Source organism: Juglans microcarpa x Juglans regia, chromosome 6D, assembly GCF_004785595.1.
Source record: "Juglans microcarpa x Juglans regia isolate MS1-56 chromosome 6D, Jm3101_v1.0, whole genome shotgun sequence".
Lineage (NCBI taxonomy): Eukaryota > Viridiplantae > Streptophyta > Magnoliopsida > Fagales > Juglandaceae > Juglans > Juglans microcarpa x Juglans regia.
In genome coordinates this window covers 34,095,299-34,117,577 of record NC_054604.1, presented here as the reverse complement: position 1 = coordinate 34,117,577, position 22,279 = coordinate 34,095,299, and the positions used below count along the sequence as shown (strand labels likewise).

The 22,279-nt window shown below is 35.7% G+C and overlaps 2 protein-coding genes across 3 annotated transcripts; both read left to right on the top strand.

Moving 5' to 3' along the window:
- The first annotated feature begins 405 nt into the window (after window positions 1-405).
- LOC121235651 (probable beta-1,3-galactosyltransferase 14) lies at window positions 406-4,369 on the top strand. Of its 2 annotated transcripts, XM_041132005.1 has the most exons (7): window positions 411-1,037; window positions 2,073-2,225; window positions 2,306-2,388; window positions 2,513-2,612; window positions 3,054-3,167; window positions 3,388-3,530; window positions 4,133-4,369. In XM_041132005.1, the coding sequence occupies exons 1-7, from the start codon at window positions 664-666 to the stop codon at window positions 4,216-4,218; spliced, it is 1,053 nt and encodes a 350-aa protein (XP_040987939.1). In that variant the 5' UTR covers window positions 411-663; the 3' UTR covers window positions 4,219-4,369. The 2 variants fall into 2 exon arrangements, with proteins under 2 accessions (XP_040987940.1, XP_040987939.1); XM_041132006.1 differs by lacking the exons at window positions 3,388-3,530; window positions 4,133-4,369 and adding an exon at window positions 3,259-3,381 and having other exon boundaries at window positions 406-1,037.
- An 11,715-nt stretch (window positions 4,370-16,084) lies between these two features.
- Window positions 16,085-20,437, top strand: LOC121234817 (TPR repeat-containing thioredoxin TTL1-like). The gene is made up of 7 exons (XM_041130928.1): window positions 16,085-17,450; window positions 18,064-18,259; window positions 18,360-18,544; window positions 18,636-18,969; window positions 19,059-19,263; window positions 19,367-19,473; window positions 19,609-20,437. The coding sequence occupies exons 1-7, from the start codon at window positions 16,513-16,515 to the stop codon at window positions 19,759-19,761; spliced, it is 2,118 nt and encodes a 705-aa protein (XP_040986862.1). The 5' UTR covers window positions 16,085-16,512; the 3' UTR covers window positions 19,762-20,437.
- Window positions 20,438-22,279: the final 1,842 nt, after the last annotated feature.

The window sequence follows — 22,279 nt, the reverse complement described above, 5'->3', positions numbered from 1 at the left end:
TTCTTTATGAGTAATAGTGACTTGAGTAATAGAGGGAGTTATGTTGAATCCATCTAAACTGAGTTTAAAGTGTGTTTGGATGTTAAGATGAATTTAATACTTTTTATTAGAAGTTGAAAAGAGTTGTGGGTCTCATGTATAAAAATGTGTTAAGTTAAAAAAAGGTCGTGGGTTTCACGTGTAGGAGTTTTGAGTTGAGATGAGTTTAGTAATTTGAGAATTAGGTGTTTAGATGTTAGATTCAGTTTAAAATTAAACTGAGTTCAGTTGAATCTTACAACCAAACGCAGGCTAAATAAAAAAAAAAAAAAACTCTCTAAAATGTCAACTCACTCTAATGATACATTAGCTAAATGAAGTTTGTGTTGTTATTAAAAAGCGAATTTAATTTAGAGATAAACTCGAATACGGACCCAATCCGAAAACAATACGGGCGAGGAAGATCCGGGTCCATACCCATTATAGTGTAACTGTCACTAACTGAAGTACGACACCGAGCCCTCTTCTCCGATCGTACAGACGCTGTCACTCGCTGATGACCGATGGGTTTTTGAATTGCTTTGCCATGAAACTAGATCTCCATATCAATATTTCCGTACGAACTCCAGAACCCTAGGCCTCTCATAGTCTAGGGTTGTTGCTCATTTTTATTGTTTTACCAGCATGCCTTCTTCGCCTAAATTCCTCCACGCTCAGCATCGCCAATCGCCTTCGCCGCGCAGATCTACGGTCCTTATCCTCGCCTCCTGCCTACTGATCGGAATCTCTGGGTTCGTATTTGGTTTCGCCGCTATCCTCAGCTCGAGTCGCGTTTCGTACAAATGCTCAAACGCCGAGCCGAGATCTGTCCGAGTGGTTTGGGAGCGAGTCGGAGGCGATGGGAATGGGAACGGCTTTGGAGGGGCCTCCAGTGGTGGGGATCCGAAGAGACATAGGGTTATGGGGTTCGTGGGCATTCAGACAGGGTTCGGATCCGTGGGCCGGAGGCGGTCCTTACGTCAGACTTGGATGCCGTCCGATCACCAAGGGCTTCAACGGTATCGATCTCTTTTTTTTTTTCACTCTATTCGTTGATACTTTCCTCAATTTAAATATATGTAAACATCAATACATGCACGTACGTACATATGTAGGGGAACTCTGCCTTATTGATTGTTACCCAGATGCTGTTATTCCAGCTAGTATTCCACTGATTATTTCAACTTCAAAATATTATTACTATGAACTTTTTCTGTGACACGCTTTGTAATAAAACAGATATTTTCTAGATCTCTGTAATCAAAATAATGAAAATTTAGACCCGCTTTATGAGGAAATGATGGATAAATGGTTGGGCAGCAAAGCATGAAGAAACCAATAACAATTGGAATGAATGAATGGACCATTTCGTATGTGGTACTATGAGGTAAAGTTTAAATTTTTTTAGTGTTATTGGAAAGGAGCAAAAAAAGTTGGTGTATTTTATCTTTCGGTGAGTTTAGAAACCATTTTTTAATCTATTAATCGAAATAAACTTTCCAGAAGCAGCATTTTGGAGCAAGCAACACGTAGTGTAGCTGTAATTGTTTGATGTTCACAATGATCCATTATATTTTACTTACAGTGAGCCAAGTCAATGGGCACTTTAGCAGATTGTAAAGCTCCCGCTGGCCCAGTTAGGAGCATATTTTGGAGTAGTGGTAGTTTAAAGGAGTGAGTTCCATGTAGAAAAGAATGGTCACATCATTCTGAAGTGGGGCTTAAATTGAGAATCTGGACTGATAAGCCAGTGATAAGTAATGGAGAAAGTTAAGCGTCAAAAGAGAAATCTATGTAGACTATGATTTTTAAAAGGAACGCAGCGGTCATTTCTTTTTTAACTAGAAATATTTGTTATTCCAAAGCTTGGGCTTACATTCAAACATGCTGCCTTTTCTCCCCCTACTTATTGATTTTGATTATTAGCTCTTGTAGACTGAATATAAATTAGCTTGGAAATTACAGTTAAGTACTTAATACCTGTCATCTGCTTCAGGCATTAATAACGTTATTCATGTATTGTTCTATTCATGGGATTGGAATATGGCTTGCAGCTTGGAAGAAGCAACTGGTTTGGCTTTCAGGTTTGTCATTGGTAGAACCAATGATAAATCGAAAATGCTAGAACTCAAGAAGGAGGTAGCAGAATATGATGATTTCTTGCAATTGGATATTGAAGAGGAGTATAGTAAGCTCCCATACAAAACGTTAGTGCAAACAATAATACATCTCTTCCACAGTTTTAGTTTGTTACTGTGAAGTCAAACTCTTCTTTGTTTCATTGCAGGTTAGCTTTCTTTAAAGCTGCATATGCACTTTTTGATTCTGAATTTTATGTTAAAGCGGATGATGACATATATTTGAGGCCAGGTGACAAACTTGGCAAGGCTTTTCTCAAAATATATATATATATATATATATATATATATATTCTGGTATTTACTTTACATGATTTTCTTCTTCATTCCTTTAATCACGTCCCATTAACTTTCAGATCGCCTCTCACTGCTCTTGGCAAAAGAGCGCACTCATTCTCAGACTTACATCGGGTGCATGAAAAAGGGCCCTGTTTTCACTGACCCTAAACTAAAATGGTTAGTCCTTTTTTCTTCATTTGAGGTCCAAGATTTAATTTTGTCTGGGTGATTGTTAATTCCTTTTGCTTTCGTTTGCTAATATCTTGTTGTTGTGTTATGGAAAACCCCCCACCCCACTCCCCAACATGCACACATGAGAGAGAGAGAGAGAGAGATCGGCCGCAATAGCAACTAGATTATGCTGCTCTGTTTAAGAAAAGGGTTGAAACATTCTTACGATATTAGCTTAATTATGCCAATCTATGACTTTGCTCTGCTAAGTTTGTACCAGTCTATCTGTGAAATGCTATGAGCTAAATTGCAGAGGCCAAATAGTCAATAATTCATATTTTACATCTTTCTATCTAAACATTTTATGCTGCATCTATTAGAACCTTTCCTTTTTTCTTTATCTTTTGGATAATTAAGGATGTGATCAAATCAGTTAAACTAATGCAGGTACGAGCCACTATCCCATTTGCTTGGAAAGGAGTACTTTCTTCATGCTTATGGCCCAATATATGCTCTTTCTGCTGATGTTGTTGCAAGTTTGGTTGCTCTTAGAAACAATAGGTAAGTTTTTTCCTCTGCTGATGTTGTTGCCATGCTTTCTTTTCATTTCATTTCCTTGGGGAAAATACACTTTTCACCCTCCAACTAACAGGTGCTCTACAAATTGCATCCCAAACGGATGTTGGTAGGAGGGTGGAAAGTGTATTGTTTTTTTTTTCTTTTTCCAATTTCAGAATCTTCATCTTTTATGCAACGGATCCCATCTTGTTCAACGTTACAGTTTTAGGATGTTCAGCAATGAGGATGTTACAATTGGTGCATGGATGCTTGCAATGAATGTCAATCATGAGAACAATCAAGCACTGTGTGAACCAGAGTGTACGGAAAAGTCTATTGCTGTCTGGGATATTCCCAAGTGTTCAGGTTGGTGTTTCTTCATGCCCAAATAATTAAACAATAGAAGTAACTGCAGGTAGTAGTAATAATATAGTCCAGTGATCAAAAGACGGGATTGGGATCAGCCATAGACTCAGACATCCTAGGTTCAATTTCACACTAAGAATACACAGATCTGGCAGGTGGGATCGTGTATCTGGTTACTTCCAAGAATGTGTTCGAAGGGCCTTGCCTCTGTGAGGTTCCATGCCATTAAAAAAAAAATGTAGTAATAATAACAACAGCAAGAGTCATTGCAAAGAATGGCTGGAAAATTTGGGCAACCTTTTGTTTGATAAATTAATGACACATATACGAGTCTATGCTGTAAAATCAATATTTTGTTCATATATTCACATGCTTTTTTTATTAGTAAAACAAGGATTTTATTGATATAAGTAGGCACAGCCCAAGTACACGTGTCACAGGACTATACAATTTCATATATCACATGCTGCAGCAAACATTATGAAATCTATGACAAATAATAGGATAAAATTATCCAATAGTGCTTGGTTATTGCTTAATTGATCAGGGTATGTTTACTGTGGGAGGAAAATATATATTTCATAACATCGCTCTTCCCGCAGGGCTCTGTAATCCGGAAAAGAAACTACTAGAACTTCATCAAAAGGAGAGCTGCTCAAATAGCCCAACTATGGCATCCGATGAGTAGCATTCGTGCTTGAATTTATTTTTTTTCCCACTAAAAGCCAATCAATTGAGATGGTACATTGAAGAATTGCTCTCCTATAAGTTCCTGCCACCACTAGATGTTATTCTTTCCACCTTTTTGTATTTTTTTTTTTTTGTTTTTGTTTTTTTAATTTCCTCCCTCATTTTGTTTTTGTAATCTACCCTTACTAGATGATAAAAGAAAATAGAATATGGTACTATACTGCTTTAGACTCTCTTCCTTGAGGATCAAGTTTATAGAGTGGAGGAAGAGAGGTAGTCATTAGAGATGTGTTAACACATATAAACTCTCATTTCTTTAATCAAATATTATTCTTTTAAATTTTCTGCAGCTCTCATCAATTATGTCAAATTCGCTTTCCCTTACAGACTGGAAGATATAATGGTGTATCAGCAATGCGACTTTATAAATTGTGTGTATGTATGTGTGGTGGTGTTGATTCTTGAACATAGACGTGCAGCAGTTTTATGCTTCAATGATATTGTTTCAATGTGTTGTTTTGCTGTGATTCATATTATCTATATTCTTAAGAACATCTGAACATACTATTAGCAGTGAACCAGGTAAGGTTGTGTAAATCATTTTTGGATTAGCCTCATCTTAATATATGGTTCTGTAATCTCAATTGACAATTCAGATTCATGATTTGATGGTCCATAATTTTTATATAAATATAAATATATATATATTTAATAATGACATGCAAATACCAAGATATTTGCCAGGCCTAGGTAGATGAACCCCACTACTCATAGTGATGCTAGGTTAAGCCCATAGGACCTTGCTGGGTTCCGGGCTGAACATAAAATTAGGACATTTAAATCAAACTACATCTTCAAATAGGACGTCAGAAGTTAAGAGACAGAAAAAGCAAAAGAGAAAAAAGAAGAAGTTAGGTCTCCTTTTCCTATCGTAAAGCCCTATGTGATTGTGAATGTGAGCCAGGCCTTGTCTCTATCCATTTTGAATTACATAATGGAATGGGTGCCCATATTCTGACAGTCCATGAGTGCCATGCATACTATCCTGATATGTCAATGCATGTGGTTGACATGCTTGCTAGTGATCCTTGCTATGTTAAATGCGTGTGGTTGACATGCTTTGGATTCCCTGATGAACACAAGAAAAGACGTGCTTTTTTTTTATTAAGATTCATGTCTGCGTTGCTCCCCCCCCCCCCCCCATCTCATGGTCCCTTCATACACGATGCATTTTAAAACAAGGAAATGCATTATCAGATTTTTTTTTCCTTTTTAGTACAAAAATTGTTGTTTTATTGAATCATCATTGGATGTTTTTAATGGGAAGGGAAAAAAATTCCATCTCATGCATTGCAAAAGATCTGTTGAAGAGTTGTTGGCGTCTTCTGAAACAGACATGTAAATGGAAGAGTTGGAAACTGATGGATCAGCATGAAAATTCTTGGAACTGTTTGATGGCCAAGCTAGAAATCTCGGACAAAGTCGCACGCCATGATGAAAATTTATTAGAAAGAGTTGTCACAGTTTAAAAGGATTGGACCTACGTCCCTGGAATCAAAATCTAATCATCCATGACTAATTATATTTGCGTGTTTGAGAAGAGTGTAGTTGAAGTGAAGTTTTCAACTTTCTTCTCCAAATGAGGTTATGATATTCTAGTTATTCCTAAATCATTCATGGAGCAGTAGTAGTAGTAGTTGAGGAAAAGAGTGCTGCTCAAGGGAAGAAAGGGGACAATAGGGCCTTTTTAATGATAGGCCCTTTGATTTGCCCAACAAAAAGTAATCAGGCAGGGCCCATCTAATACTTTTCCAACCAATCATTGGGGAACATGAAACATTCTTGCCGGTGTAAAATGTTGGGTTATGGAGTACAACTTGGGTAAATTTTGGCCTAAACCCCATTCTGGTCCTATAAAGATTTTCATGTATGTATTTGGGGCAAAGTCTGTTCTTTAAGGTTAAACTCTTTCGGATTATGAACCCAAATCCAAGAGAACCATTAACATGAGGACTGGAGGGTTCAGTTTTTGAGAAACAAACTGGATCATGAAAACGACTTAAGATCATGAGTACTAGAAAAACAGTCATCGGATGCCTTACATATATATTTTGACTGCCTTCAGAGCCACCAGGTTTGTTGATAGACATAAATGCAGATGTAGCCTCTTTCAAGTACTGTATATTTCTGAGAAAGGACTTGCCAGCAAAAAAATGTAGGCTTTTTTAATTGATTAGAGCCATTTTAAACTTTCTATTAGTGGGAACTACTTTAATTAGCTTTAGCAGAGTAGGTTCACATGATTTTTCATGATTTTATTGTTATGGAAATTACATTTTCTTTGCTAAGTTCTTGCCTTTGAGTTTTTAATGTGTACAGAAAGCAATAAATGCAGTCTGGCTATAGAATTCCGGGAGCAAGGTGAAGGATGTTTCTATTTTAAAACAAGCAGGGGCAGGTTATGGCCCATATATGGGAGCCAATGAAGCAAAGACGTGGTTGTAAAAGAACCACTGATCTTACCCGTCTCCGTCTTAATAAAGTGTCTGAAAAAAAGTTACAACTTTGAGCCATTTCAAGCTTCATCTGCAGACTGAGAGAGAGAGAGAGAGAGAGAGAGAGGCTTTCTAAATTTGTTCACACTTTAAACTACAAAAAGTATCCAATATCATTGTTTCACCTCCCAATAACTTTAATGGGCATCACATGCCTTTGGAGCTCCTCTTTTTTCTCCCCTCTCAATGACTAAAGACTCTTACGATATCCTTGATTATCTTAACAGATGTAAATTCTGTCTTATTCCTTGTAACAAAGGTTTGACAATAGCAGTGCCCTGACATGCTTTTTTTCACTGATCTCTTGCTTAGACAGAATCAATTTTTAATTCAAAGTCAGCAAAACTTTCTCAGAAGGGATCTGTATAGAGATAATAATAATAATAATAATAATAAAAATGACAAAGACGGTGACTGAAACGTATAAGTTCAGGACAAAATAACAGCAGCCGATGCATGAGAGGAACTCCTCAATCCTTTGGCTGTTAGAGCAGGAATCCAAGGTGCCCTTGGTTTAATGTACCATTCTGGCATATTCATATGTTCTGCATATGATATTTTTTTTGGTTTACCAACTATCAATATTCTTACAATGATAACTCAGATAATTTATAACCATATATAATGATTTTTTTTTTTTTGTTGTTGTTGGATTGATGCCCTCCTTTGCTTGTGTGTGGTGCGTGTGATGAGGCATTAAAACCTAAATGTTTGGTGTCTTGCTTTCTACACCAATCTATAAACTAACCCTTCAAGCGGGTCTGCTGTCTGACACTATGATTACTGTGTCTGGTATTTCAATCAATGTACTCTTACAATTTGAGGATCATCACATGTAGACATTCTAGTTTCTAGTACTCTAGCATTATCTCTTTCACATGGATTTAGTTTTCGTGGAAATTGACATGTTCTTGTATTTATAACTTTAGTGATATTAGTGGTTTCCATGGTCTGTGCGACAGCAAAATTGGAGGTGTTATTGGTCTTACATAATTTCAGTACCTTCCTCTCTTTTTTGCCTTTGGAGTGCTTTTTAAAGTCGCCAATTATTCTTGGCTCCACTGTTGGATGTTCCTGGTGAATAATGATTGAGATGGCCCAATTATTGTGAAAACAGTAAACAGCTCTGCAAATGATAATTTCCCCAAAAATTATCATCCCAGAGGGAGGTTTTCTGCAGCACACACTAGGCAATAAAAGCCATTGCTACTTGAAATTTTGGATGATCTAATCAGATTTCTATGGTTCCTAATTCTTGTTTCATTGGTGCAGTTGCATATGCAGAAACAATAGAAAAGCACAAGATGAAAACATTCAAACCCATACAGGCACTCTCCCCTACTGAATATGAGGTGGATAAGATAGGAACTGGCCTGCAGCTTTGCATGCAGTAGCACAGAAAGTGCAACATTTTGCTCAATAAACTTTGGCTGCAGTATAATTGAAAGAAGAATAAGATCAAAATATTGGTGTTGGCAACCAAATGGGCCATGGAGAAATTACAGAACTTGCAGAACAGCATAAGGATAGGCCTAATTTCAATAAAAGGTGGATAAGAGAAGCAGGTCCTGTGAGATAAGGACAGGAGATGAGAGTATTTTAGGAAATTCCAGCTGTAAATATACTCGTGTTTCTCCTTATTTGTTGCATTGTTTACATGATAATAGTTTCCTTGTACAGACCCTCCTAAACAGTTTGTATTTTCACTGCATGTATGATATTAGAACTCTATCTCATCCCGTGAGATAGAAATTCTCAAAAATAAAACATTGTCAAGAAATGGAGATGCCGATTAGATAGATATAAAAGGTGTAGAATTAAAAGGATTCCAAATCCACACTGCTAAAGTCCCTCCCCCAAAATAAATCATGGTTTCTCTTCCATTACCACATGACCATCACGTGCCCTTGCAGCTCTAGGACAAAGTCCCTTATCCACAAACATTTTAGAGAGAGAGAGAGAGAGAGAGAGAGGCACAACTGCCACAATAGCTGCGGTGACCTCCTTTTTGGCTCTGCACAGACAGTTTCTGTAAGAATCACCCAAAATTTGTAACACAAGGTAAAACTTTCTGGGGTTGGATCTGCATTTTGACAATAAGAATGAAAAAACAAAAATGACCAATGAAAGTAAGGTACAGAAAAATATGGATAAATAAGCTTTTGACTGACTATATCCACGCACTAGGACAAATTTAATAGCCAGAAACCATGAGGAATCGCTCCTTCCCTTTAATTGTAAGACATTACTCTCTCTCTCTCTCTCTCTCTCTCTCTCTCTCTCATGTGATGAACATGCATGTTCTGACCCCCATGATTATAGGGTCTGCAATAAAACTCCTTAGGAAATATACATATATGCAACTATACTCTTAACACTCGAGGTTCGGAAGTCCGAGACATTCTAAGCAGCGCACTTCCTCATCATCACTCTCACATGGCAGGTCAGACCCTTGGAAATTGCGAAATATCTATCGTAGGTGGACATATTATTTTATATCATATTTCTAAGGTCCTCGGTCGTCTTTGATCTGTAGGCAAGATTACTCTTTACAGGCGTTTTACAAGGGCTTAATTTTCGAGAATATATTTGAATAAACATGCATGTTTGTGATCAAGTGTAAATCAAGCATGCAGGGAATTGACATTGCCTTCTTCCTTTCTACCGATGGATTTGCTTGATCATTTCATCCATCCAACCATGCACCCACACCATTTGCAGTGATAACTTGATTACCTTTTCGTTATCTTCTTTATAAAAAGAGAAGCAGCTTGGAAAGGTAAAATACGCGTGTACCCAGATAAAAAAGAACATGCTTTTAACAAGTGGATAGCAGTTCGGATTAAACGAGAAGAGATGTTTTGAATAGTAGTTAAATAAAATATTATTATATATAATTCTTTTAGTATTATTTCTATTTTTAAATTTAAAAAAATTAAATTATTTAATATATTTTTATATGAAAATTTAAAAAAATTATAATAATAAGATGAAATCAGATATAAGATTTGTGTATCCAAATCCAGGGATTTGATTCCTCGACCTTCCTTCCCTTGAACTACAGCGCACCATGAGGCAGAAAATAAATCATAATTAACGAAGGACTCGTTTACTTTTATAAAATTATTCATTTCTTTTAATTATTATAATTTTTTAAAATTTTTATATAAAATAAAATAAATAATTTAATTTTTTAAATATTAAAATAAAAATAATATTAAAAAAATATTTTATAAAAATATTTTATTTATCTTTAAATTTTAATCTCATTTTATTAAAAACAAAATACGCCTAAGAGGCAGGATATTACTATTTTTTCTATTATTAGTAATTCTGGATCAGAGGATAAATATTGTGGACCGATCTCAGAACTAAAGACTGCAAGGAATCATAATTCCAAACAGTGTTTTATTTTTCCTCGAGAAAAGATAAAAGAGAACTCTTGGAGGAGATTTTCATTTCACTACTATATATATATATATATATATATATATATATATATATATGCTTTAGAAATCGAAATCAGTTTAGGTGACTGGTCAAAAGTTAAAGATGCTTACAATTTTTTTTTTTATTTCGGTTGTGAGTTTGATACGTTTGGATCTCAAATCCATTCTAAATCCATCTCAATTTATTTTAATTTATTTTAATTTATCTTAATTTATTATTATAATTTTTTAAAATTTTAACATAAAATATAATAAATAATTTAATTTTTTTAAATCTTAAAATAATAATAATATTAAAAAATAATATTTTAATATCTCAATTCAATTCAATTTAACTTAATTCAATTCAATATTCAAATGTATCCCGGATTGAAATGGCATATTTTTTTATACCAAATGATTTGATTGAGAATAATGGAGATTCTAAGGCTTCGTAGGGTTAACTTACACAGAATAGTTGGTCACTAAAAAGGGCAGCAGATTATCCAAGAATTAAGGGTTGGATTAACTAATTTGGACAGTTTGAAACGGACCAAGAAAAGCATGCATGGCCTTGACTTTTGAGGTCAGATTAGGCCAGAATAAAATGATGAAGAACTGCATGCATTTCCACTACCAAACAATGTTGAATTTTTCATAAACCATGAGTTCTGACCTCTCATTGTTTTTTGTTTTTCCTTTGTTTTTTTCTTTTTTTTGTTTAAACCATCCTGACTACAGACGTTGGTAATTCAATTCTTCTACCCATATTGAGGTATGATAAATTGTGTGAATAAGTCGTGTTCGTATCGTATTAAGTCGTATATATTATACGATATGAGTTAACTCGAACATGAACCGTTAAGCTTAACGGATTAGATTTTCAAATTCTAACACGACACATTAAAATAACTGGTTGACACGATACGGTCCGTTATGAATTAATTAAAAATATATCGATACAACACGATCCGTTTTGACCTGTTTCAATCCGTTTATGTAAATGGGTTGAATTGATCCAAATAATCTATTTGATCGATTGACATAATTTCACATAAAATTTAAAATCATAATATCTCTAAAAAAATATAAAACGAACTATATAAGTTTAAAATTACAATCAAAACAATAAAAACACCAAAATTACAATTTAAATGAAGTATGGGAGGCAGTCATGACTCATGATAACTAACTCAACTGAGAACTAAGAGAGAAAGTTAAGAAATACGAAATATGGTTAGGGTATTTTTGTTTTTAGATTAAAAATAATATAATTGTAATTTTGAGTAAAAAAATTTAACGGGTTGAGCGGGTTGACTCGTTAATGAATCGTATCTTAACAGGTTAACTCATATTATCACTCCTACTTCTAACAATATTATTATGATAACAGATAGTAATGTTAGATATAGTAGTTATAGAAAATAGTAATGATAGATACAAATCTCAAATAGACAAGTCTCATACAAGTCTTTTGTAAAAAAAAGTGGGTCCTACTAATAAAGAAAATTTTTTTTTACACTTTTTTTTATGGGGTCTACTTTTTTACAATAGCTTGTATGAAGCTTGTCTATTTGAGACGTGTACAAATCATTTCTCTCTAGGAAATGTAAGTCTAAGAAGACTGAATTCATTATGAGGAAATTTAATTTTTTTTTATGTGAGTCTCATATTTTTTTTATTTTTTTAATTGAAGTGTGCATGATTTGCATACTCTAAAATTGTATAGATCATTTTTCAAATCAATAAAGCAGCATCATATATTACCTTATATGTTTTTTTCTACTATTTCAAGAGAACAAATAGATCATAGAATAACAGGAGGGGCTTTTTCGGGAGTATTTATTTGTTTAATATATAAAATAATATTTTTTATATAGAAATATGAGAAATACTATATCAATCGAAGTAATTTAAAGATAAAACCAATATATTTACACACTGACTTATAAATATCATAAATCTAGCCTACTAATTAACAATTTAACTCCGGAACCGGAACCATTTCATGGCTAACTGTCCCATACCTATAAAGATGACAAGTGTCATAAATTGCAGTAAAATCACCTAATTCTGATAGCTAATTTAAAATCATAAATGCACAAAATTAATAATAGTAATGTATGGGTCAAATTAATTATAGCAATTTTAGATACAATCATTATGGATTATGCAAGTCTCATACATTTTTTTTTTAAAAATAATAAAATTTATTATTAAAAAATTAATTTTTTTTGAGACAGTGCTACTGGGATCGATATTTAACCAAAGAAAGTGTACAGATGAGCAAATGTACTTTTTTTCCTTTTTTTTAAATAATTTTTATATAATTTTAAATATTTAAAAAATAAAAAATAAAAATCAATTCACTAATATTTACTTCCTTAATTATTAAATAAAAAAATTAAAAATTAAAAACTCAATCGATTACTTTTATGGATTCAGTTAACATTTTTCTTCTTTTATATAAATAATATATTTACTTATTTAAAAATAAATAAATACTACAATTCATGATTATATGTAGCGTTGGTCCAATTTAATTAACACTATTATAGTAGTTGCAAGTATAGGTGCGTGGTGGCCGATTAGAAAAATAGTACTATTAAAGGCTACACACATTTATGTCAAGGCGTCTAATCCAAGGCATTGACAAATTCACTTGCATTAATTGCCAAAATGATCCAAAAACATATAAAAAAATAACTCAAATGTTGACATTACAAAGAACAATCGTATATAAAAGTATCAAACTTTAATTGCCTGTACAAATGCAAAGAAACCAAAGAGATTTTCACGCAAATAATATGCATGTGATGTGATCGAGCCGTCATATTAGGAAACCATGCTTCCATACTGGCCTGTGTTCTTGCATGTTATATTATTTACATTTACACGATCATGTACACGTTTTTGCTTGTCTTGATTATAAATAATACCATAATTTATAGTACTTATCTCATTCTAGTAACGTGACAATTTGTAATTATTTTTGCACAAATAAGTTAACAACAAGCAATTTAATAAATATAAATAAGAAATTATATTTATAATTTTAAGGTGTGTAAGTAGGCATCTTCATTCGGGTCCCATTTTTTCTTAACCCGATCCAGCTGGTTATCTGAGTTTCGGTTGCATAATTTTCTTATATAAAAAAAAATGAAATACATAATTAACTCATTGATTCCATTAAAAATAGAATTTATCCCATGATATTTAATATCTCATTCTAACAATTATTCTTTTAAAAAAAATATAGAAGAAATTAGGCTCAATCAATTAGAAACCATTTGCCCCAATTAAGGAGCACACATTGATCTTGGACTCGGACTAGCTTGGGACATGAAACACACACACACACATATATATATATATATATATAGAAAATAAATATTTTAGAGGATAAAGATATAAAAACTATGGATTCTTTTATGATTTTTTCTTGCGGTGTCGGTTGTTTTTTAGCTTAGTATTCATTTTATGGAACAATCGGTGGTCCACACTCTTCAATAATAATAATATTATAATAATACATATATACACACATTTTGGCCTTGCGTGTTGCCACGTCACATTCACATTATCTGGCCTTTTTTATCCCACCTCCACGTGACCAACACGTGCCCCCTACATACATTTGTCGTTCTACAACCCCACACTGCTGGTCTGTTGTTCTTACTTCTTCCTAGCCCAGGGTGCACCAGACTGTACCGGATTCCCCCCCAAAAAAAAAGGGATTTTTTGCTTAACTGGCGTGATTGGGTGGCCTCGTCATCATTCTTCCGCTTCTCTCGGCCGCCTCTGAGCACTGTGAACTGGGTGCTGCCTCTGCAATGCATGCGATGCGGCCTTCCCCTCCTTCTCTACTGTCGCCATCCTCCCCCTCCGATTAAGTGTACTGTATTGGACTCATCTAATATTTAAAATTTAATGATTTTATCTTTAAAATTATGACACTGAATTTATCGTATGTTCAAATGTTAAATTTTTAGTTACAATATATTTTTTTTTATCTTTAAATTTAAAGATTTACTATTTACACTCTGTAATTATTATTTTATTTATTTAAATTATTGTTTTCTAATTTCGAGTTACAATATATTTAAGTTAAAAAATAATAATTTAAGTATCAAATTAAATTATTAATTAACATATAGTTAGTATAATTGTAAAATATGAAAAAAATAAATTAAAAATATTATTATTAATAAAATAATATTATATTATTATTTTGATTAATTCAATAATTAATCTAATGTGAAATTATATATTGAGAAGTTTTAAATTTATTAAAAATAAATATTTTTCATTAAATTTTAAAAATAAAATTGATGCAATGCTAATGCTACGCCCGTTGCTCCACTCCAACGTCGAAATAGAGGAATAGTCCGGGAATCATAGTCACGCCGTCATCTGCTTAGCTGGACGCCACTGTTTGGCCTCTCAAGGTCCCTGCTGAATGGGCCAGCTGGCGCGCCACTCTCTCCTACACATGGCCAGCTACTTCTGTCCAAGACCGCCACCTAATTTCCCACATCACCCCTCGCTCCCTCTCTCGCTTATCCAAGCGTGTAATTTAAGAGCTATTATCATTCGAAACCATTCTCATAATTCAGACGACACTTTGAGGGTACTCGCGTAATTCCACGGATGTCCTTAAATCTAGTGTTGTCTTCTCTGGCTTACGTAAGACAGTACAAAATAAAAAAAATCTGGAAAGTACAGGAATCTAGGACCAATAAAAACCGGAAGAAACACTAGGGTGTAAATCCATCCACTCACACTGTATGAGCACCTTGGGGGTGGGTCCCACCTAAAGAGGACTAAAACCGAGTGGGGTTATGATACGGTGCCAGTGACAGTAGAGTCGTATTAATGACCCGCGGCAAAATGGGGCGCTCTGTAGATTCATTTGGTTGATATGGATGAGTGTGGGGCTGGGATCGGCCTGCATGCAACTCTTATAATTATAGAAAAGAATAATGCTAGAAAGAAATCACTGTAATAATATATACTTTATACTCATTACATAAATTTTTTTAATTTTTTAATTTTTTATTTTAAATTTGAGAGATGTGTAGTTTAGATAATGTCATATCACATGTATAAAATAATTACTCCTAACAATAACTTATATCTATATTTTCACTATAGAAAATCCTTTCTTCCTAAAGATATTATTAAGTTTTAATTTAGATAAGTCCTCTAAATTTATTTCATTTTATTATTATAAGTTTTATAAATTTGTATATAAAATATAATAAATAATTTTACATTTTTAAATATTAAAATAATAATATTATTAAAAAATAATATTTTATTCAATTTATCTAAAATTATCTCAACTCATCTCTAAAATAAAACGGGACGAACACAGTTTAGAAGACAAGAGGGAGTCAATATAATATTAGATTTAATATTTATTCGATCAAAAAAAATATATATAAATATATGTATATATATCATATCGATATTATTAATTATCATCCCATCGTTATGGTATTGAATTATTAATAAAAATTATAAAAAATTATGTTAAATATATATAATTTATTGTAAAATTTATTATAATAACTGTGTCGAATTTTTTTTATATCAAATTAGAGCATGTAAATATTTTAAAATATTTGATAATAAAATTTTGTATATTTATATTTTATACAAAATATTTAATATTGCATGTGTATTTATTTTATTTTACCATCTAATATAATGAAAGAAAATTAGAAATTATATATATATATTAAAAAAAAAAAAAAAAAAGGAGCAATGAAGGGTAGAGAAGAAATCAGGAAGTATTGACTGCAGAGTGAATAGAGTATATGAAAAGAAAAGAAAATAATATAAAGAAATGAAGAGAGTAAAATAGGAGTGTTGTGAGAGAGAGAAGCGAAGCTGTCTCGTGAAGCAGCACTGCAAGCAGGCAGCAGCAGCAGGCCAAGAGGAAAGAAAGAGGAGAGAAAAGAGAAAAAAAAAAATAATAAAGCTTTCACTCTTCTCCCTCTATTCTATTCTCTCTCCAAAATACAGATTACAGACTCTCTCTCAATTCCTAACCCTCACATTCATTCTTTGCTTCCTCCTTTTATATCACGAGATCCCCATCTCCCTATTTCTTTCTTCTATCTCTCTTTTTCATGTCTTCTTCCAAGTTTTTCCTTCCAATTCGGTGTCTTCCTCTGTTTTGTGTTTTTATTCATCTTACACATTCCTAGGAATCAGGAGAAATTGAAAAAACTTCATTTTGTGTTCAACGAGAGTAAAAATCTGAAAAATATAAGCTTTTCATTTTGTTTGGTTAGTGGGAAAATGTCGCGTTCCGGGAAGCCCATCTCGGAGCTAGGGCTGGACACGCTCAACGAGCGGTTCCGGGACTCGCTGACTTGCGAGGCGAACAAGCCCGATTTCCGAGAGCTCGATCTGGGCTCCCCCGTTTCGCCTCTCCGGACCCGGCACTCCGGACCCTCAAGCAGTGGACTCACCGCCACCACCACAACCACGAGCAGTAGCTCCAGCTCTTCCGGATCGGTATCCGGTCGAAATGGGTACAATCCCATCGGAAAAATCTCTAATTCTGGTCCAAACAACCATTCCGGTGAGCTCTCATGCTCCAGCGAGAGCAGTCCCATAGCTGGTGACAGCTTCCGATCCAGCGTAAGCGCCCGGCATTTCAAAACGGGTCATTCTAGATCCGATTCTGGTGCGAGCCTCCCGATAATATACTCGGGTCAGGGCCATACACATACACAAACCTCCGTGAATTCACCGCCACCGAATGTCCTTCCCACCGGCAACATCTGCCCGTCTGGGAAAGTCCTCAAGACAAGCGTGACTCCGAATCGGAGCTCTAGAAACGACGTTTTAGGTACAGGTTCGGGCAATTACGGCCATGGGAGCATAATGCGGGGCGGTGTAGCCCCCAAGGAGTCCGCAAATGCAAACGCCACTTATCTGCGGTCTAGCGGTGGCGGAGACTACGCGCGGAGATCGATGGTAGCTGTGGATCCAGAGGAGGTGAAGAGGGCTGGGAATGAACAGTACAAGAGGGGACATTTTGGAGAGGCATTGAGCTTGTACGATCGGGCAATTGCGCTTTCTCCAGGCAATGCGGCATATCGGAGCAACCGGGCAGCGGCGTTGACGGCTTTAGGGAAGCTTGGGGAGGCGTTGAGGGAATGCGAAGTGGCGTTGAGGTTGGATCCTAATTATGGGAGGGCTCACCAGCGGCTGGCATCTCTTTTTCTAAGGTGAGTGGTTTGGTGGGCACTGTAGGGGTTTCTTTTTGGTTGTTAGATCTGGGTTCTTTGCTAGTGCTAGGATGTCCATTAGGTTGGTTTGTGCATCTGTCCCTGAACGTTTTGGTTTCAGTGTGTTGGTTCTGATTTTGTTAGGAGTCAAGTTACTTGGAATTATTATGTTTCAATCCGGTTATTGTGTGCTTTACTTTGATTTTTTTATTATTATTTTTATTTGGCATCTTCAATCGCATAATTTTAGTTTGCGTAGCGTTTGGAAAAATTTGGTTCAAGCTCTTTGGATTGGTTATATTAATTTATAAAGCAATGTAAAATGTCAGACTCTATTTGTGTTTGTGTTTTAGGACAATGGATCCTCCTTATGAAGTGTGTGTGTGTGTGTGTGTGTGTGTGTGTGACCTATCTCTCTCCGGTAGCCAATGCAATGCCATATGTTTTTTAGAGTTCTGCTGGTTTATTTAGTTTTATTTGATTCCCATATTTTGGTGGGTGGTCGATTATAGGAGAGTTGAATGACTATTTATATTTGATATTTGTTCTTTGGCATCGTGCAAACTACGTTATAGGTTTAGGACCATACACGTTTAACCTAAATTTATCACAGGTTAGGGCAGGTTGAGAATGCCAGGAGGCACCTCTGTATTCCAGGAGTGCAGCCAGATCCAGATGAGCTGCAGAAGTTGCAGGCTGTAGAGAAGCATTTAATCAAATGCGCTGATTCCCGGAGAATTAATGATTGGAAAAGTGCTCTGAGGGAAGTTGATGCTACCATCGCTGCTGGAGCTGATTTTGCTCCTCAGGTAACTGCTCAGTTCTATTTTTTTTTTCTTTAGCATGGTTTAAGAAATTGGTGCAGCCCGCATTAATAAATGCCTGAACCGGTTCAAATTGAATTTACAGCTCTTTATGTGTAGAGCGGAAGCCCTTTTGAAGCTCCACCAAATTGATGGTGCAGAATCAAGCATAGTAAACGCTCCCAAACTAGAATCATGTACCACCTCCTGTTCACTGAGTAGGTTCTTTGGGATGCTTTCTGAAGCTTATCTTTACTTTGTCCAAGCTCAGATTGAGATGGCACTGGGAAGGTGAGTAGAAACTTATGCTTCTTCAGATATTGGAGGGCAAAGGGTTTTGTGGGAGAGTGGGAATGGATGATCTATGTATTGCAATTTGCAGGTTTGAGAATGCCGTTACAGCTGCTGAAAAAGCTGTGCAGATAGATCCCCGGAATGTTGAAGTTGCAGTGTTGCTTACTAATGTTAGGTTGGTGGCAAGAGCTCGTGCACGTGGCAATGATCTCTTCAAATCTGAGAGGTTCACTGAAGCTTGCTTGGCATATGAAGAAGGTCTCAAGCTTGAACCTTCCAACTCTGTTCTTTACTGCAATAGGGCAGCTTGTTTTTTTAAGCTTGGGCTGTGGGAAAGATCCATTGAAGACTGCAACCGAGCCTTGAGTATGCAACCCAATTACACAAAAGCACTTCTTCGAAGGGCTGCCTCGAACAGCAAGGTAATTGACTCAACTTTACTGTTCAATTAACTTTCTTTGGTATTTTTAGAATTTGTATGGTTTATGCCATTAGTTATTGTGGATTACAGTTGGAGATGTGGGCTGATGCTGTGAAGGATTACGAGATCTTGAGGAGGGAACTTCCTGATGACAATGAAGTTGCAGAATCACTCTTCCATGCTCAAGTTGCATTGAAGAAATCTCGTGGGGAAGAAGTCCATAATATGAAGTTTGGTGGTGAAGTGGAAGAAGTATCAAGTCTTGAGCAGCTAAGAGCTGCAATATCTTTCCCAGGTAACCTTCTTATCTACATATATAAAGAATGGAAACATCTTCTACTCATTCCTGCCCGAAATACTTTGTGATGTTCTTGATAATAAGGTTTTTGAAATGGCAGGCGTGTCCGTTGTCCACTTCAAAGCTGCCTCTGATTTGCAAAGCAGGCAAATATCTCCTTTTGTGGACACATTATGTAGCCGCTACCCTTCCATTAATTTCCTGAAGGTAAATAACTCAGCCTATATACGCGGTAATGGCATTCTATGAACTCCATGTTCCACATGAATTCTACTAGGAGAGGCAAATGAAAAATCAGTAAATGCTCATGCTCGTGTATTTTTCTGTGCTGTTTGATCATAGGTGGATGTTAAAGAGAGCCCAACAATTGCAAACACCGAGAATGTGAGGATTGTACCAACTTTCAAGATTTACAAAAGTGGTAAGCGAGTTAAGGAGATTGTGTGCCCAACTCGTGATGTGTTGGAACATTCTGTGAGGCATTACAGCTTTTAGAACTCGATCTCTGTGCTGTAATGCTTCTGTGCCCATTTTGCATTTTCTTCTTGCTGCCTAAACCCACAGTTTCATGGAAATTCTTCCACTGCCCTTCCAATCTGTCCTCCCACCATCCGTGTAAGGTTTACCAGATACCTGTGATATAATCAGAACCACAAAATAATGTCAGTAGCAGCCAATGCCAGTGGAACCCGGAGAGGTAGCTTAGTTCCTTTTACATTTTTATTTATTCATTCATTCCCCCATTGCTCCCTGGTTCCATGTCCTTCCTCCCAGTAATTTCTTTCTTTTCCTTTTTTGGAACTTCTTTCCTTTCATTTTAATGTAGGCCTGCCCCGTTCTCGTATCCTCACTTCCACTAAGAGAACGTTGAGAAGTGTGTACAATTTAATTAAATTTGGTCCTTAGCTACACTAGAGAGAGAGAGAGAGAGAGAGAGAGAGAAGTGGCTGGCTGGTAGAAGAGGATATATGTACTACGTGTATATATGTGGTGATATATACAAAAAAAAAAAAAAAAAAAAAATGGAAGCCTCGAGGGAGATTTGGATGTCTGGTTGGTACTTACACTAGGGTTAGTGAAAGAAGGATGAATATGTTGTTATTATTGTTGTTTATTCTCTGTTGTTACATTATTTCATCAAATAAAAGTTCTTCCCATTTTTCCCCTACAACCACTGCATTTCCATTCTCTTTAGTTCATTTTAATTCAAGCTGAATTCCATCAATCAAGGCCAAAAGATCTCCATAGGTTTCATTAGGTGCATTCTGGAAATTCAAAGAGGCAGTGAGAAAACACCGACTTGGTCTTGGAGGTGGTGCCAACCAGAAAGTACACGTGTTTTTAATGGACGGTTGGTTTTCTCTTATTAAGGGCGGACTGGGTAGTTGACACAATTGATTGCTATTTTCTGTGTGGACAGCCCTTCTAAAGAGAGTGAGAGGGTGGGAGTTTTTAAGGCACCACTGACAACTGTTTCTTCTTGCTTGTATGACCTTTTGCCAACCATTGATTATTTGTTTATTTAAAAGTCTTCTGATACTACACATATTGGAAGTGGTACTGAGTGCTATTGTCTTCCTATGAACAACAGATTAGAGGATATGATGTGGAGAGAGAGTTGTGAGGTGGTTGATGTTCACATCATTTGTGGGCATTTAAGTTGGAGGCATATCCCAAAAGACAATTACTAAACTCACACCTAATTAACAAAGTTGAGAAAAAGTGCAATGGGTGGGTGCTAAAATATGTGACTATGATTGGCCTATTTGGTAGGGGAAGACGGTGACCGCCCATTAATAAGCTGCTGATGGAACAGGACTTTTGAGTTGAGGGACCCAAAATGGGTGGGATATAGAGGCCTCCCCCACCTTGATTGGCTACATGACAAATGTTTTTAGAGATAAGGTAGGTTTTCTTTAGAGCCTAAACTAGCACAGTTACCAACCTTAAAAAGTGCATCCATAGCTTTCTTTATATTTTCCATAATTAATCTAATCCAACCCCTAAAGGAATATGGTAGATGGATGTGTCACCAAATCAATTACAGGATAACAATGTGATTTCACTTTGAACAATACAACTATGTGAAATGACACACCATTAAGGAATTTCATGAGTTTGTATTAAATTGTGGGGTGGGGGAGGGTGGGGGATATGATTATCAAGAATGAGAAACCATGCCCACTTTGGCTTTCAGTTTCAAGGGGAAGTCGTTTAAACAGGAATTGTGATGAGTGGCTACATCACACATGTCATTATGTTGCATCACACGTATGAATGTGCGTGTCGGAACGTCCTGTAGTCATAACATCAACTGACTGTTCACGTGGGGCACACCTGGTAAAAAAATTAAAAATTAAAAGAAGAATGGACCAGAGGGCAGAAAAAGCAGAAAAAATGAGATCCAAAGCGAAATGATGAAAGGTGAGGTAAGATAATGTACGGAATGCTACAGTTGATACGTTGTACGTAATTATATTTATTTTTTTCCAAAAAAAAAAAAAAAGAATTGTTTTTGTGTAGGGTTAACAGGGTCTGACAACGATGAGAGTCCTTGTGTGGATCAGAATTGGATTGGAGGAGAAGACACCAGAGGAAAAGCCCTGTCGTTTTGCTTACTTCTGGGCCCTCTTGGTAGCCTTTGGACCCAGTTTGGATATTAAGTTTTTTTTTTTTAGAAGTTAGAACACTCATTAGGGTTGATGTGAGATCAAAGCTTACAACTCTTTTATTTATAAATCTAAAGCGTGAACATGATTGCACTCTTACCCACTTATAACACTGAAGAACCTTGTACTCATATAAAATCTAGTTGGGATTGAGCTCAGAGCATTTAGAGCTGTTAGCTCCAAATGCTCAAAGCCTTCTAATTAATAATGATGGAGACAGTGGTGGGGTTAAAGGAAAAATTGGACTTGAGAAAGGTTTGATTGAGAATCCATTCATGCATGAAACTGAGATGCCATTGTCATTGTGGTTCTGTGCAGGGTTTTCCACTTCCTTTATAGCATCG